The 17748-nt window shown below is 43.7% G+C and overlaps 1 protein-coding gene across 1 annotated transcript; it reads left to right on the forward strand.

Moving 5' to 3' along the window:
• The first annotated feature begins 4392 nt into the window (after positions 1 to 4392).
• Positions 4393 to 13313, forward strand: tpbg1b (trophoblast glycoprotein 1b). The gene is made up of 3 exons (XM_084079957.1): positions 4393 to 4756; positions 8925 to 9234; positions 11777 to 13313. Exons 1-3 carry the CDS (start codon positions 4452 to 4454, stop codon positions 12362 to 12364), a joined length of 1203 nt encoding a protein of 400 aa, XP_083936083.1. The 5' UTR covers positions 4393 to 4451; the 3' UTR covers positions 12365 to 13313.
• Positions 13314 to 17748: the final 4435 nt, after the last annotated feature.

The raw sequence follows: 17748 nt of genomic DNA on the forward strand, positions 1-17748 counted from the left end.
ACAGAGGAATGTGGACACCTGTGGTTGCACCTATTCAGTGCGTCCACAAAGACACGGTAGGGAGGCTATTCTATACGTTATACCTACTGATACCAGTCTACAGCCCAATAAAACCCTTTTGTTTTCATAATCCCTGCACAAAAAAAACACATATATCCTAGTTGGTGCGGGTGGAAACCAGTGGTGAAAGAAGTACTCAAATTCTTAACCTAAGTAAAAGCACCAATACTGCAATATAGAAATACTACAAGTAAAAGTCTTAGAATTAAATCAATTGGCATCAAAATGTACTTAAAGTACCAAAAGTAAAAGTACTAAAATGTTTGAAAATAGCAGATCTACAAGCTCACAACGCGTCGCGATGCGACGCTTTGTGAGCTTGTAGATCGGCTATTTTCAAATAGCCTAGGTATAAAATAGGGCTAAAGTGGTTAATGTGTGCTTTATAATGTAATGATTTATATCTAAAAAAGTATAACTAGTGACTGAAGTTTTCAAATAATTGTAGTACAATATTTGAGATGTAGTGGAGTAGAAGTAAAAGTATTGGAAATTGGAAATACTCAAGTCAAGTACAAATACCTCAAAATTGTACTTAAGTTCAGAAATACAAGGTTCCTGCCCGTCAGGAACGGTACATCCTTTATGCTGCATATATTAACCTATAAGCTCATAGGAATGTTTTTTAAAGAAACTTACTTTGTGAACAATATGAATTTTATTTTAACTTGAATAAACAATAAATATGTTTATTATTGTATAAAAAAAAGTGAGTGTAAGAGTTTTTCATGTCCCATTGGCAGAATCAAGTTTATTGTCACATCACAGGTTTACTGGTGTAAAGAAGTGGATGAAAATATAGTTGTTGCCATCATTTGTAGTATGATGGCAACAGTAGCAGATCTACAACGTTGTGAGCTATATATTTAAAACAAGAAAAAATGTTTTCAAATAAATAAGTCTAGTAAAAGTACAATATTTAGAGCCGAGATGTAGTGGAGTACAAGTATAGGTATTGTAAATTGGTAATACTCTACTCTACTCTTCAAAATTGTACTTAAGTACACAGTACTTAAGTAAATGTACTTAGTTACTTTCCACCACTGCAAGTGACAAGCCCAAAGTCACTTACAATAAGTGACTTGGCAACGCTGACTTCAAATGGTCAAAGTGTCACTCATGTGCCTGTTGAGCATTCCTCTCCAACACATCACAGTGACACTCTAGCAACGCACATCAAAGGACTCGGATGTAACCCCCAACCCCCCACCTGGCACCTCGGGTGGGATTGAAACAGGCCTAGTCCAGTGACTCTCAACCTGTGGGCTGGGGCCCCATGGTTGGGTCGTGAGGATACTATTTTTGCCAATGATTTGAGGCCTCCCAAAACACTATGATCTTACTGATAATATTAAAGGGACAGTTCACCCAAAACATTACTTTTTTTTCCTATGGATTAGTGACCCATGGAGACTTCCTAAGCCAATAATTTGATGACCAGCAGACCAGTAGGCAGCGGTTCCGGTAGCGGTAGGAGACACAAAGGAGACTCTTTGAGTCTCCTACCGGAACCGCTGCCGGTCATAAAATTTGACTTAGGAATGCGACCAAAACAAAAAGAATATCCATGAATTCAAGTCTCTATGGGGTGACTAATCCATAGAAAAAAAGTCATTTTGGGGATGAACTATCCCTTTAATATGTAATAAGTTTTCATTGTGATACTGATAAATAGGAACTTAAAGTATAGGCCTATATTAATATTGCATTGATTCCAAGCCGGAACATAACGGATTGATTGATCGATCGATCATTAAAATAAACTTGCTCTGAAAAATGCACCCACCCAACTGACCACTTAACATTGGGTGGGCCGCGAACACTTTCGAGATTTTCGGAGAAACCAAAAATGTAAACTGTAATAGTACACAGCTCTGATTACACATTAAGCTGTAATCGTTTCAATTGTACGTACATTTCTTAAGTTTTTTATTTGGCCTGGCCGAGATTATGTTTTGCACCCTGTCCGTCTGTCCGTCCATCCGTGTGTGTTTCCATCTGTGAACAGCTAATCTCCGGCACTGTTGGCTTAATCACAGCGAAACTGTGCACACACACTCCCTGGATGCCAGAGCAGAACCTCATGGGCCTGTTATAGCGCCACCAGGATGCCGCTTTTTGCAAAACATCTTTTTTGACAGTACTCCTATAGATTTTGTCCAAACATCACGCAAATCGGTTCACAGTATCTCTATAGTCATTAAACCAAACGGGTCTTTCAGATTTTTCATATAACATCCTGATTGGCTAAGATTGCCTTCCAAAGTTTGCAGGAGTGCTCAGTTTTGAACAAAATGCCTCAAATCATGAACACAGCGTGACATTTCCGTGAAATATTGCACGCACATTCCCACTAGGCCGAGGAAGATATTACTCCTTCAGATTTTATCACAATATGTCACGCAAACCGGTACACATGATCTCTATAGTCATTCGATCAAGACGGATCTGTTTGACTTTTCATATTCCATCCTGATTGGCTAAGATTGACATCAAAACTTTTTAGGAGTGGCCCGTTTTGAACAAAATGCCGCAAATCATGAACGCAGCGTCCGATTGCGGTGAAACTTTGCACGCACTTTTGGACTACGTTGAGGAACAACTGCCACCCTTTTAACATTGCCCTGTTATAGCGCCACCAGGAGGCAGATTTTTGCAACATTTTTGTTAATATTACTCATAACCTACCTGACCAGGCGGAGACCCGTGCTCCGAGCAGCACTTTTTCTAGTTATTCATTGTTTTTATTTTGACACTTTGCTTTGGCAATAAACCTACTTTCTCATGCCACTAAAACCTCCTTTGAATTGAGCTGGTTTTAAACCAGTGACTCTCACCCCTCTTTATTCCATTTCAAGGACCCCTCCCACTGCTACCGGCACACAAACACATTAAATATTAATACTTTAATTCTCTGCCTCTCAACGTGGGGTCCATGGGGGACCACCCAGAGATCCAAATATATTATGGACCCTTACGGGTCTGTGTAAAAGTCAATAAATAAATGAATAAATTAGCATTTTTGCAGTGTGTAAATTTGGGTCCGTCCCAGAGATAAAACTGGTATTGAATGGTGCTCTGTGGACTAATTGGTATGTGCGTGTGCGTGTGCGTGTGTGTGTGTGTGTGTGTGTGTGTGTGTGTGTGTGTGTGTGTGTGTGTGCTTGCCTTGCGCGTGCGTGTGTGCACGTGTGTTGAAACAATCTTGGTTGAAGCAAAACAATCCCCAGTGTTCATTTAACAGGGACTTCTATACGGACAGACAGACAGACAGACAGACAGACAGACAGACAGAGGTGGCCGTGGAAAAAAAAATGTTCAAACCTCTTCCTTATCCCCACTCTGCCCACAGCAGAGATTCCATTATTTCTCTACGGGATACTCCTTTAATTTTCTCATTGTAGAGAGGGGGGCCGGGGGGGGGGGGGGGGGGGGGGGTCGGGGAGAGAGAGAGAGAGAAAATAAAGCGACCCCCCCCCCCCCCCCCCCCCCCCAGCTTTGCTTTCCTGCCAAACGGCGAGGAGGATCAAATAAAAAAAAGAAAAGCCACGTTCCGCCAAGAAGAAAGAAAAGAAAAGAACCCCCCCTCCCCTCCCTCTCCCTTTTTTTTCTCATGGAAATAAGACCCTCCCCTGCCTCCCCCACCAGTCACACGTGGTGGCGGCGGCGGCGGTGGCCGGTGGGCTTCAGAATCAGTTCACACAATCCTCCTCTCCCAGTCCACACACACACAACAACGCAAAGTTGAGGGGTTTTGATTGAAGCCCACTCCTGTCCTCTCCTCTCCATCCATCCATCTATAGGACTGAAGATTCTTTAGGTTTTGGGTTGTTGTTTTTTTTAAGCGAACCCCCAGACCGGGACATAACAGAAGAACAAACAGCCGGGTTCCAGTCAGACAGCAGCAGCAGCATCACCATCAGAGATGAATTCGTCTACAACACGGACTGTATTATTAGAAAGCCTGAGCTAACCCGCAACGCAAGTTTTTTTCAACAAGCCCCCCGATCCGTTCCGATGATCGCCACAACCGTCCATCAGCGTCATCGTCGGCATCATCATCATCGCTGCTGCAGCATCGTATAAGCTTATTATATATATATATATATATCGTTGTTGTTGGTGTTCTCGGGCAGAAACCTCTTATCTCCAAACATTTTTGGTGTTTTTTTTTATTTTTTATTAACCCCTACTTGATCACACTACAGCGTCACACACAAAAAGCATCCAAAAAAGTAGCAGATCCACAAGCTCGAAACGCGGCGCGAAGCGGCGCGTTTTGAGCTTGTCGATCTGCTATTTTTTTCGGTGCTAATTTGAATTCTGAAAAGTAACAATTTTGGACATCGACGATATATTATACGCAAAAAAATAAATACAATTTAAAAAATATGCCGGTATTATTGCTATCGCTGGCGCAACAGCGCGTGGTCTTCTGCGCACTGGTGGTCTGTTCGCTCTCCATGTACGCGTCGCGGGCGACGAGCTCGTCGGCGTCGTCGTGCCCGCCGCGCTGCGAGTGCTCGGAGGCGGCACACACGGTGAAGTGCGTGGCCAAGGACCTGCGGAGCGTCCCGCGCGGCATCCCGGCGTACGCCCGGAACCTGTTCATCACGGGCAACCACCTCGGCCGCGTCGGACCCGACAGCTTCCGCGGGCTGGACAATGTCACCACGCTGTCGCTGAGCAACAACAGGTAAATGAGATTGTTTTTGTTTATAGGCCTATGTCACCGCCACGATTGATTATTGTCCCTAAAAGCAATAATAGGGGAGATTGTGTTAATGTCGCCGTCAACTTGTTCCCTAAAGCAATAATATAGGGGGGACGATCGGATTGCAGTTGTGGGATTTATAGGCTTAAAACCGTTGGTTCTCAAAGTGGGGTCCCCTGCCCCCATGCAGGGGTCCAGGGTCCTTGAGGTGGTTCCAGGGGGTCCCCGGCAAAATGAGTTAATATAGCATCAAAATCAGTTTGACCACTTTCATCTAGATTCATTGGATATTTGAAAATAGGTGAGCTATAAGCTCACAATGTGCTGCGATGTGATCAGCTGTTATCCAAAAATCATGCAAAAAAAAAACAAAAACATATATTCTTGCATGGGCCAAATACATATTAATGTGTGGGTCCTTGACATGACAAAAGTTTGAGAACCATGTATTTATGCAAAAAATAGCAGATCTCCAAACAGATGTGCTATTTTCAAATGAAGAAAACTGTTGAAGTGGTTAATCTGAATTGTGATGCTCTTCATTTGGTTGGGGGACCCCCTGCAATCCTTTCAAGGACCCCTGGATGTTCCCCGGACCGCACTTTTAGAACCCCTGCCATACTGTGTACATCATGTAGCCTAGTGCATGAGTCTTCAACAGGGGGTCCGGGACCCCTAGGGGGTCCTCAGAGTTACTACAGGGGGGTGCGCCAAATTTTTGTTGGGTTAGGAACTTTTACATTAACCACTTGAACCCTAGCATCCCTATTCTGCGGGGAACTTTTGCCAAAAATAGCAGATTTACAATCTTAATTGAGGGGTTTTGAGGGTATTGATGGTTTAAGTCAGGGGTCTTCAACGTTTTCAGGCCAAGGACCCCTTAGCTGAGAGAGAGATGAAGCGGGGACCCCCAACTACATGTTGTATAAAATCATGTTGGATATTAAACATTTTCATAGATAGCTTCATACTATTCATAGACTTGTGTATTTTCAGACAGTTAATCACTTGAACCCTCAATACTTAGAAAACTTGTACTTGGTCTGCTCTTTTTTTCCCCCTACCCCAAACCTCTTTGCTTGAAAATAGCAGATCTACAAGCTCACAACGCCTCGCAGCGTGAGGCGTTGTGAGCTTGTAGATCTGCTATTTTCGGCTAACGTTCCCTTCAGAATAAAGTGGTTAATGTAAAAAAAAAAAGGTTCCTATCACGCAAAGATTTGGCGACCCCCCTGTAGTAACTATGAGGACCCCCTAGGGGTCCCGGACCCCCTGTTGAAGACCCCTGGTTTAAGTGGTTAAATGTCTGAAAAATACACATTGACATGAATCCATCATATTAATAGAGAAGATAAATGTGTAAACAAACAAACAGAAACATGAAGCTATCTATGAAATCTATGAAAAGACAATATGTAGTGGTGGGGGTCCCTGCTTAATCTCTCTCTCAGCTAAGGGGTCCTTGGCCTGAAAAACGTTGAAGACCCCTGACCTAGGGTGATTCTAAACCTTTTTTTTATTTATTTCAAGGACCCCCAGTTTGATATGCGCATGGACCCCCATGTGATACCATGTATATATCTGAGACCCCAAATCTGCACTGTAAAATCCTCAGTGTTTTGCAGACCTGTAAGGCGTAAGGGTCCATTTGGTTGCATTTGTACACTCTCAGAGTTACAGACCTGTAAGGGTCCATTTGGTTGCATTTGTACACTCTCAGGTCCATAGGCTAATATGGATGTCATAAGTAGCCTAGTGTGTGTGTTTTATAAATATTGAACCAAGTAAAAGTAGCCTATTAGCAAGAACTTGTGACTAATAACTATCCATTGGATCAATTTCCTGAAAAGTAACGATTTGGGCGTACAAGGTTTCAACCCGACAGTGACAATATGCATTCTTTGTCAATAAAAACATCCATCAATCAATCCATCAATCAATCAATCAATCAATCAATCAAACCGCATTGACTTTAACCACTTGAACCCCAATTAGCCCAAACCAATTGCTATATCTAAAAGCTCACAATGTGACGCATTGCAACACATTATGAGCTTGTAAATCTGCTATTGCTGGCAAAGAAAAGAGAGAAAGCAAAGAGCAGACCAAGTACAGTTGCAACTCAGGTCCATCTCACTTACGAACAGAGGGTTTAAAGGCCCGTTCAAAGTCCCTAGATGGGTCTGAAACGTGCGTCACGGGGTGAGTGGTTAATCTGTTCCCCCGTGGGAGTGTCCCACCATGTAGGATTTGGGAGGCGGCTCTCACACCTTCTCCGGTCTGCGCTCTCGTTACAACCAGCCGGCCAGCGTTATTGTTCTCCTACTATATCGTTGCTATCGGACAGAAACCTTTTATCTCCATATTTTAACTTTCTGTGTTTTTTCGTAAATTAACGCCTTACTTGTTCATACTACAGCGTCACACAAAAGCATCAAAAGTAGCAGATCTACAAGCTCGAAACGCGGCGCGAAGCGACGCGTTTCGAGCTTGTAGATCTGCTACTTTCGATGTTTTTGAATTTGAATCCTGAAAAGCAACAGTTTTGGACATATGAGGTTTCCGCGACCGAGACGAAACCTCTGTCGTGGATCTACAAGCTCAAAACGCGACGCTTCGCGCTGCGTTTCGAGCTTGTGGATCTGCTACTTTTGACGCTGTTTGTGTTGGCGCTGTGGTTTGATCAGGTAGGGCATTCATTTACGAAAAAACTAAACGTTAGCCTAGGTGCCTGAACCGCTACACCAGTGGACCGCTACCCCAGCGGTCCAGGCCTATGTTTTTTTAAGCGAACATTTGTAACTAAAATCTTTTCTTCTGGGGGGTCCCTGGAACTAAATATTTTAAGATGAGGGTCCGAGGCCAAATACATATAATCTTGGGGATCCTTCACATGAACAACTTTTGAGAACCACTGATATTACAGCAAACATACGTGTTTCAGAAAACTGTTAGGATTTAGATGACATTTGTAGAATCAGCCTCAATCAGCCTGTAATCTGCTAAATTGTGGACATTTGTGCAAATCTTTAAATATATATTTTTTAAAGCGAACATTTGTAAAATATTTTGTTCCAGGGACCCCCAGAAGCAAAGATTCGAGTTACAAAATCCTGGGTTCGATTCCCACCGGGGATGCTGTAGGCGCTGGGGGCGTGTCTTCTCCACGTCATCAGCGCCCATACCCTAGGTGGGGTTGGCGAAAGGGCCTACTTTGTGTGGAGTTTGTATGTTCTCCCTGTGTCTCCTAGGGTAGTTAATACCCTCACAAAAACATGTATTAATCCTGGTCGCTATACCGCCTCCCCATGACAGCCGGGGCGCCTGATGGAGGGGAAGGGAGCTCGTTGGAATAACGTGTTCCTTCCACGCGCTACGTCCTAACGGGGAAACTCCCCCCTGTCAGGTGACAAGAAGGTCAGTTGGCTCTCATGCATTGAAGGAGGCATGAGCTCGGCCCTGGGCTCCCTCAGCTGGTGGGGGGAGTGTAGCGCCCAGGATCACTTAGATAATTGGCACCGGGTGAAAAAAGGGTTACAAAATTGTGGGATAAAAAAATGTAAAAAAAATAAATAAAAAAAAAGGTTGGCTTTAAAAAATGTATATTCAAAGATTTCCACTTAATGTTCATGATTTAAAAAAAAATAGCAGATCTACAAGCTCATAGCTTCCTGCCCACCCGCATATGAGCTTGCATAATCTGCTATTTTGGAATAGCCCAAAGACATCTTTAAATGACACACCCGGTCTTAACAGGTTAAGCTATAGCGATGTGTCGCTCATGATCGATTCGTTCAAAAGAACGGGTTCATTGCCGTGAACAAGCTCGTTCACTTACTGAAACTGTTACGCTCCCGCTATCGTTCATAACCCCCATCAACTCCCCCCGTAGACAGGACGGGAGGGCGGGCTGTACGTGCAACGTCATAATAACGCTCCCGCGATAGTGTTTTTCACAAGAAAATAGCGCCACTGAACAAGAACGTGAACGAATCATTTGAACGAATCATTTGAACGAATCATTCGAACGAATCATTGCCCTGAACGTGAACGAAATCGTCCGTTCACTGAAATGAACGTTTTTTTCCCCCACCACTATTAAGCTACAACTCTTACATTGTCTCACCCCTCCCTCGTTGTGTGCGTATAGGATCTGGGAGGTGGAGTCCCACACCTTCTCCGGCATGCGCTCCCTGCGCTCCCTGGACCTGAGCAACAACCAGCTGGCCTCCATTCACCCGGAGGCGTTCAGCATCCTCACCCACCACAACAACAGCAGCTCGCTGAGGGAGCTCAACCTGTCGCGGGCCCTGTACAACCACTCCGCCGTGACGGAGCTGGCCTCGTCGCTGCGATGGGGCTCCCTGGAGAGCCTGCAGGTCCTGGACCTGTCGGGGAACGGCCTGATCTTCCTGCCCACCCGCACCTTCTCCCACCTGGGCGGTCTGCGGCGTCTGCAGGTATGAGGGGTGTGTGGTTGCTGTCAAGTGGTGGGAAAAAGTGCTCGATTGATGTACTTAAAGGGGATGCCACTCATTTTCGACGTTGAACTATGTCTTTAAAACGTTTGGCTCCGCCCCCTCAGCCAAAAGCACACCTTGCGTATGTCACTGATCACATGACCTCAATCAATTATCCAGTTCTAGGGGGGGGGCATAGAAGGGGGGGGGGGGGGCTTTTTTCTTATTTCCGCACAACAGTTCTAAGGTGTATTAAAGACATATTTCAATGTTGAAAATGAGTGGAACTCCCCTTTAAAGTACCAAAGGTAGAAAGTACTCATTATGCAGAATGTTTTTCAAAAGAAAAAAAGAAAATGTATACAAAATCTTTTGAAAATAGCAGATCTACAAGCTCACAATGCGTCGCATGGCGACGCATTGTGAGCTTGTAGATCTGCTATTTTCAAATGGCCTAATAGGGCTGAAGTGGTTAATGTCTGTTTTGTAATAATAATCAAAATCTACAAAGTAACTAGTAACTAAAGATGTCAAATAATTGTTGTGGAGTAAAAGTGCAATATTTGCCTCTGAGATGTAGAGGAGTAGAAGAAAAGTACAGAAAATTGGAAATACTCCTATATTTACAATCTGGGAACCCATTTGGTAAAAAAAAGAAGAGAGAAAAATGTGTTTTTGGCTCTGGGGGCACTACCTCCTTTTTTTTGTAGAAATGTGAACTTGGTTTGGCTCCTCCCCTTTTTTAGTCCATTTCCTCCCAGGTGCTTCTGTGTTGATTCTAGTGATGGGTCGTTCATGATCGATTCGTTCGCTTTGGCGTGAACGTGAACAAACCCGCTCACTTCCTGAAGCTGTCACGTTCGCGGTTTCGTTCATGCCCCCCCTCCCCTCCCCCCCGTACACAGGACGGGGGGGGGCGGGCTGTTCCCACGATGCGGTTTGAGTTGTTTTTCACGAGACATGAACGAATCATTTGAACAGATCTTTGCCGGCCGTGAACGTGAACAAAATCGTCCGTTCACTAAAATGTTCTTTTTTTTCCCCCCAACACTAGTTGATTCCTACTAACAATAACACTACATGTTTATATTAGTTTATATTATATATATTGACTGACACTTGATTGATTGATTGGAATACTTTATGAACTAGATTTCCATTGTACTCAATTCATACATTACACATTATACATTATACAACACAAATACAATACAAAACATATTGGGATGAATCTCAGTAGAATCATAAGGTATATTTTTACAGGGAAAGGAGGGGTGGGGGCGGGGGGGTGCAGAGGATTCCACTGTCAAGATGCTCAAGGACTTAATATATGTTCGATCACATTTTGAGAGCAGGAATTCTTGCATTGATATCACTGTATTCCATCGATACCATACCGACTAGGGTTGGTCGTTATGGTGTCTTACTTTGAGAACCACTACAATAGTATGCATGCATTGTTAGTATGATTGAGTTTGTGTCATCCCAAATTATAATGAAGGGCAAAACTATATAGATTTAAAAAAAATAGAGGAATCGTTAAAGGGAGCCGTTGAGGAATCGGACCGCTAAGAGGGAATCGTTACGAACTGGAATCATTAAAACTCTAAAGGATCCCAACCCTAATAACGACGCTGTGCTTGTGTGTTTTTGTTACTCCTAGCTGCTGTGTCGCTACTCTTACAGTACTGCTTTTCCTCTGTATCTGTACTTAACTGCTGCACTGCCCTCTGGCGACTGCATTTCCCCTGCCGGATCAATGAAGGTCTCTCAGGCAAGCGGTATAGCCTTGCCAGCCACACTATGGAGTGGAGTACCTTGTTTTTGGCCGCCATCATGCTAATGAACAAGCACTGAATACACTGCGCAGACTATATGGCCACTTGCCTGTGGCTAAACGGACCTATGACAATGCTGTTTTGCGCGTGAGCCATTTACCGTTTTGTCATCATGTGGTTTAGTTTTAATACAGATTTCTGAAGTAGCTTCTTTTTTTTCTATAACTCTTGAGACTGTAGTTGCTGTGTTGGTTTTACGTGCCTTTTACTTCGTGATTGGTATTTGCTAGGGCTGTCACAAGTACAATTTAAGTTGGCGATGAATTGTCACACAAATAATTGCAATGAACGATTTCATTGTGTTTTTGGCGTTGAACATTGGAACATCTGGTTTGACCGCTTAGGCTTCGCAATCAAAAATTGCACGGGGCAGTTATGACAAATAACTTAAATATACAAAGAAATTACTGACATTTTTTTTTGTGTCATTTTATACCTTAAAAAAATATTTAAATAGCAGAAATAGCTGATCTGCAAGCTTACACCGCGCCACAGTGTTTCTTCTATTTTTGGAAAATGTTTGAAAGTGTATGTACATTTTTCATCATGGAACAATTATAATGATTATGCAAAATAATTGCAATTAACTCAAATAATTGCGATTAGGCGATTATGTAATAATTGTTACGTAATTGTTATGTAAAAAGCCTATTGCTGATAGTGAAGTTGAACCTCTCTCTCTCTCTCTCTCTTTATCAATCCAGCTCTCCAACAACTCGCTGGTGGCCGTCCATAACGCTACCTTCCAGGGCCTGGACGGCCTGGAGGAGCTGGACCTGTCCCTCAACTCCCTCAAAACCATGTCGGACGAGGCCCTGAGCGAGCTGGACTCCCTGCCCGCTTCCGCCGCGCTCCTGCTCGGCCAGAACCCGTGGACCTGCACCTGCGGCATCGAGCCCTTCGCCGCCTGGCTCAACAACGGGTCGCGGGGCGGGCGGGGGCCCCGCGTGCGCGACGCCGACGCGCTGGCGTGCTCCTTCCCGGCGGACATGCGCAACACGTCGCTGGCGGCGGCGGCCAAGTCGCCGACCCTGGGCTGCCACCAGGCGTCGCCGGGGGCCGACCTGGCGCTGCAGACGTCCTACGTGTTCCTGGGGATCGTGCTGGGCTTCGTGGGCCTGGTGTTCCTGTTCGTTCTCTACCTGAACCGGCGGGGCATCAAGAAGAGGATGTACGACTTGCGGGACGCCTGCCGGGAGGTGTGGGAAGGGTACCACTACCGCTACGAGATGGAGTCGTCCGACCCGCGCCTGTCGCAGGCGTCGTCCAGCACCGGCGCGGACACGGTGTGACGCCCCGACGATCGCTGCGTCGTAAAGAATAAAACTATAAAAAAACGGGCAATATGTGCTCCTTCCGACGTCCAAACTTTTCTTCGGAAAGGGAGGTGATATAACTACGAATTGACGTCATTCCGAACTTCTGATGGGCGGTCTCTGAACTTTTTTCCTCAGAACTCGTGCACCCCCAGATTCTCTGGACTATAGTTCGGAAAGCCTGTCCGAACCGGACGTTTTTTTTTCGACGCCGGAAAGAGGCATGTATCAGCCTTTTAATCGGACTCTGGGGGTACAAATGGAACCGAATGGACGCTTGACTGTTTAAACCCCCACGTGTCCCGATTCTGGAGAAATGTCATAAAATAAGGGAACATTTGGCCAGAAATAGCAGATCTACAAGCTCACAACAATCACTACACCTTGAAAACCCTGAGTATTAGTCCTGTTTTTCAACATGTGGTCCGGGGTCTCCTACCCAGGACCCATAAGGGTCTGTAACTCTGAGAGGGTACAAATGGAACCATTTTTTCCCCTTCCTCTCCAAACTACACTGTAAATGTGTTCATTTAACTCTGAGAGTGTACAAATGGAACCCTGGTGGTCCCTAGACCCCACATTGAGAACCAGTTTTAGGCTATAAATAGGACCAAATGGACCCTTAAACCATTTAAACCCTAGTGTCCCAATTCTGGGCATCTCACATGCGAATATTTGACGAAAATAAGCGCACATTCGGCGGAAATGACCGCTTTACAAGCTCACAACGTGTTGTGTTGTGAGCTTGTAGATCAGCTGTCTTCGCTGAAGAGTTTTGGTGTAGAGGGGAAAAGGGAGGTGACCAAGTATAGACCCCTGGGCGACCACGGTCAATCAAGTATATGAGATTTAAATGGTTAAAGGACCACTTCACCCATTTTCATGCATCTTCATATATTTGCTCCTCACTAATGCTTTTTTAAGATAGTACCAGTTTTGTCTATTTGGTCTGTGTCTCAGAGGAGGGCTGTGGACAGTTGATGATGTCACTGGTAGGCAGGTTTCTGAACTGTCCACAGCCCTCCTCTGAGACACAGAGCGAGTAGACAGAAATGGTGCCATCTTATAACGAACATTAGTGAGGACCAATTATATGAAGATAAGGTTGAAAATGGGTGAAGTGGTCCTTTAAGAGTCAATTTAGTTCCATTTGTACACTCAGTTAAGTTTTTTCCCCCAGTGAATGATGCTATACTATGACACAAAACCCGGACTTCTTTTTAAATAACGCATTTATTAATAGAATAATGTAAAAAACTAATGTACATATTTGTAAATATATACATTATGATAGCATTGATATAAGTATACTGTTTTAGCTTTGTCAATGGAAGCATGCACTGCCTGTGTCTACTTACCTAAGTACTCTGTTGGATTAAGGTCATGTCATTGATTTTCATGGACATGAATATAAAATTACAAAACAATAATATTGTTAATCGTTTGTTTATATACCTGTCTTCAGTTTATGATAGTTTCTGACTGGACAAAGTACTCAACTCCTTGAGTCAAAGTATACTTCTTAGACATGTAGTGGATTGATGGTCATAAGCATAAGTATACGAAAATACAAATACTTAAGTCATTCATCTTCAAGAAGAAGATGAATTCAAGTTCAAATACAAAACAATGAGTACTTAAAGGGATATTTCACTTTCAAAATCATTTTTTGTCATTTTATCGTCTACTCAGACTTTTGTGAGCACCCCAGACAGTTTTTAAGTTGCTTGATTCAGTATTTAGATATGTGATATTCATTTTATCAGACACACCCCCTTCCTATACAAACCCATTATAACTTCAAACTCCATTTTTAACATGCTAGATTCATGAAAAACACCCGTCCTTGGTTCTTGTGACCTGCCCTCCTAATGCGTGAGGGGGCTGTGTTTCTTTTTTTCGATTACTTTTTTCATTTATTTAATTTAAGTTCTTTATTGTATTTCATTTATTTCATTTTCCAAAGAAAATATAAAAAATCACACCCTGTGTGAAGGAAGCGGTGCCTTTGATGAGTGGCCTCCTGGTGGCGCTATAATAGGGCGGGGCGGGGCTTCAGCAATCAATGCTCGTCCCTAGTGGTGGTCTAAGTCCACATACCAAATTTGGACTTGGTGGCATGCTGCGAACTGGAGTTATAGCTGTTTAAAGCCCGTGCTCAAACGGACATAACGGACAAACGGACAAACGGACAAACGGACAAACGGACATACGGACGGACATAGTCAAGTGTAGAGCGGCTGGCACCGCTAAAAATACATGAAAAAAGTAATTGAAAAAACTCTCCTCACGCATTAGAAGGACTATATCAGTCACCAGAACCAAGGAACGGTGTTTCCGATGAATCTAACATGGTTAAAATGGAGTTTGAAGTTATAATGGGTTTATATAGGATGGGGGCGTGTCTGATAAAATGAATATCAAATATCTAAATATTGAATCAAGCAACTTAAAAACTGTCCGGGGTGCTCACAAAAGCCTGAGTAGACGATAAAATTACCCTTTTTTTTTTTTAAAGTGCCTTTGTTGTTAACTCGTCAGCTTCGCTAACTTGTCACAACTTGTCGAGCTCGCCGCTCAAACGGGAGAAAGCTCAACGAGCTGATTGAAGTAACGGAACGTGATTAATTAGCAACGCCGCAGTGTGACATATCATCATGGGGTGGCGGTCTGAGAGCTAATTAAATCCCTGTCAATCTGACGGGAAGCCACAAGCCCACACGTCGTTGGATCATGAAATGACAAAATACTCTGACATGTGACCCTGTGAATTGGCTCTATGCACAGCAGCCATATAGTCAAGACATTCACATGGTGTTACCAATGATACTAATGAAGGCTCTGTTCCATTCTGGTCAAACAGAGTCAGGGTGCTGATATTGTGCATGTTGGCTCACTGCAAACACTCCCAAATGGCCCTTTGCGGGTGTGTAACTCTGAGAGTGTACAAATGGAACCAAATGGACCCTTACGGGTCCATTTGGTTCCATTTGTACACTCTCAGAGTTATGGGGGTCGTGGAAATTGAAATATCTGAGAACCACTGTGCTACACGAAATGGAACAGAGCCTTCATTAGTATCATTGGTAACACCTGTGAAGGAAGTGATAATATGGCTGCTGTGCATAGAGCCTGTTGCAGGCACAGTCTCCCATTCAATCTTTGGGGTGTTTTTTGTAGAGGGGGACAAGCCCCTCTGTTCCCCTGTCATCACCCAGGGCAGTGTTCATGTCGTCGCCTAAAACTATGACGAGAAATGTTCGTCGACTACCTTTTTTCACTGATGAAAACGAACTAAAAACAAAGCTATGATGAGTAAAACTATTACTAAATATACTGACAATTTCAACAACTAAAACGTGTACGGAATGGTAGGGCTATTTTCTTATTCACAGTATCCACCGCAGATGGCACAAACGAAGTCTTGCAACCCTTATTTTTTGCTAAGCCCCCTGTCTGATGGTAACAGCCCAAATGAAGGGCAAAGAGGGTGGGTGGAGTCATTGTTTGGGTAATGGAGCGGTTGTGTTTGTCCTGAAGTTGCAATTGTTTGTCTCCAATGATCTTACTAGCCTGGTTGACTACCTGGGTGAGCTTGTTTCCTATCTCTTAACTGAGAGGTTACCATACCAGGAGACGATGTTACAGTAAAAGGGAGCGCACTCACGTTAAAGGAGTAGTTCACCCAAAAAACTACTTATTTTCTATCAATTACACACCTCATAAAGCCTTGAATTCATGGAGAAGTTTTTGATGATGTCAATATTTTGATGACCAGCGGAGTCTCCGGTATAGAAGACTCAATGGAGTCTCAAAGAGTCTCCTACTGATCAGCCACCCTGTCATAAAAGTATTGGCTCAGTATATATATTGGCTCAAAACGTGTCGCAGCGCGACGCGTTTTGAGCTTGTAGATCTGCTATTTTTGCTATTCTCTAAATTGGACTTCAGATTTTATTTGTTGCTATTTTTTAATTGGATCCTGAAAAGTTACATTTTTATTTAATTTCAATTGCGTTCAGTTATGTTAACTTTATGAATTAAATACAAATACATTGGACATAAAAAAGACAATATAATTTGAATACTATAGTAATTAAGCTACTATAGACTGAAGTAATTAAAGCGGTTCATGTTTGCATGTTAGGAATTATAACAGCTGAAATCAGTAATATGTCAGTATTACGATATTAACCTGCGGGCCGCATTAAGTTAAGGTGGGGGCCGCATGTGGCCCGCGGGCCGCCAGTTGCCCATGTGTGCCCTAGGGAGTCTGTTAGGAATTAAGCCTCCGCAACATTCCTGAAGGAGGAGAACTCTGAGAGTGCACATACGGAACCAAATGGACCCTTACAGGTCTGTGACTCTGAGAGTGAACATATGGAACCAAACGGACCCTTACAGGTCTGTGACTCTGAAAGGGTACACATGGAACCAAATGGACCCTTACAGGTCTGTGACTCTGAAAGGGTCCAAATGGAACCAAATGGACCCTTAAAGGTCTGTGACTCTGAAAGGGTACACATGGAACCAAATGGACCCTTACAGGTCTGTGACTCTGAAAGGGTACATATGGAACCAAATGGACCCTTACAGGTCTGTGACTCTGAGAGTGAACATATGGAACCAAACGGACCCTTACAGGTCTGTGACTCTGAAAGGGTACACATGGAACCAAACGGACCCTTACAGGTCTGTGACTCTGAAAGGGTCCAAATGGAACCAAATGGACCCTTAAAGGTCTGTGACTCTGAAAGGGTACACATGGAACCAAATGGACCCTTACAGGTCTGTAACTTTGAGAGTGTACAAAAGGCTGAGGTATGACTGAGGTCCCAGATATGACATAAATAAATAAGAACAAACAAAAAACATGCTATCTAATGCATATTAGAACTTGGAGATCCTTGACATCAGAAAGTTTGAGAATCAACAGTCTAAACTATAACTGGAAACCCCCCAAATCTACACTGTAAAAACCTCAGCGCTCATTTAACCCTGAGACTGTGACAAATGGAGCCGAACATGGTTCCGCGTTGAGAAAGCCAGTCCCTCCCAAAGTCCCCCGACATTTCCCCCCGGAAATGTCTCCGCCACGTTTTTTTTCCTCTTTCTTTCTTTCTTTCCCCTCCCTCCCTCCTCCTCCTTTTTTTTTCTTTTTCATGAAACTTTGCTTTGTTTTAAACTCATGACTTTTATTGTCAAAATGATGAGAAACAGTTGTGTGGTTTTCTGAGTCTGTTGAAAGAAGTCCCCCCGCCCCCCCGCTCTCTGAAAGCTCTTTGAAGGCTGTGTGTGTGTGTGTGTGTGTGTGTGTGTGTGTGTGTGTGTGTGTGTGTGTGTGTGTGTGTGTGTGTGTG

This window comes from Gymnoscopelus microlampas (assembly GCF_963454915.1).
Source record: "Gymnoscopelus microlampas genome assembly, chromosome: 15".
NCBI lineage: Eukaryota > Metazoa > Chordata > Actinopteri > Myctophiformes > Myctophidae > Gymnoscopelus > Gymnoscopelus microlampas.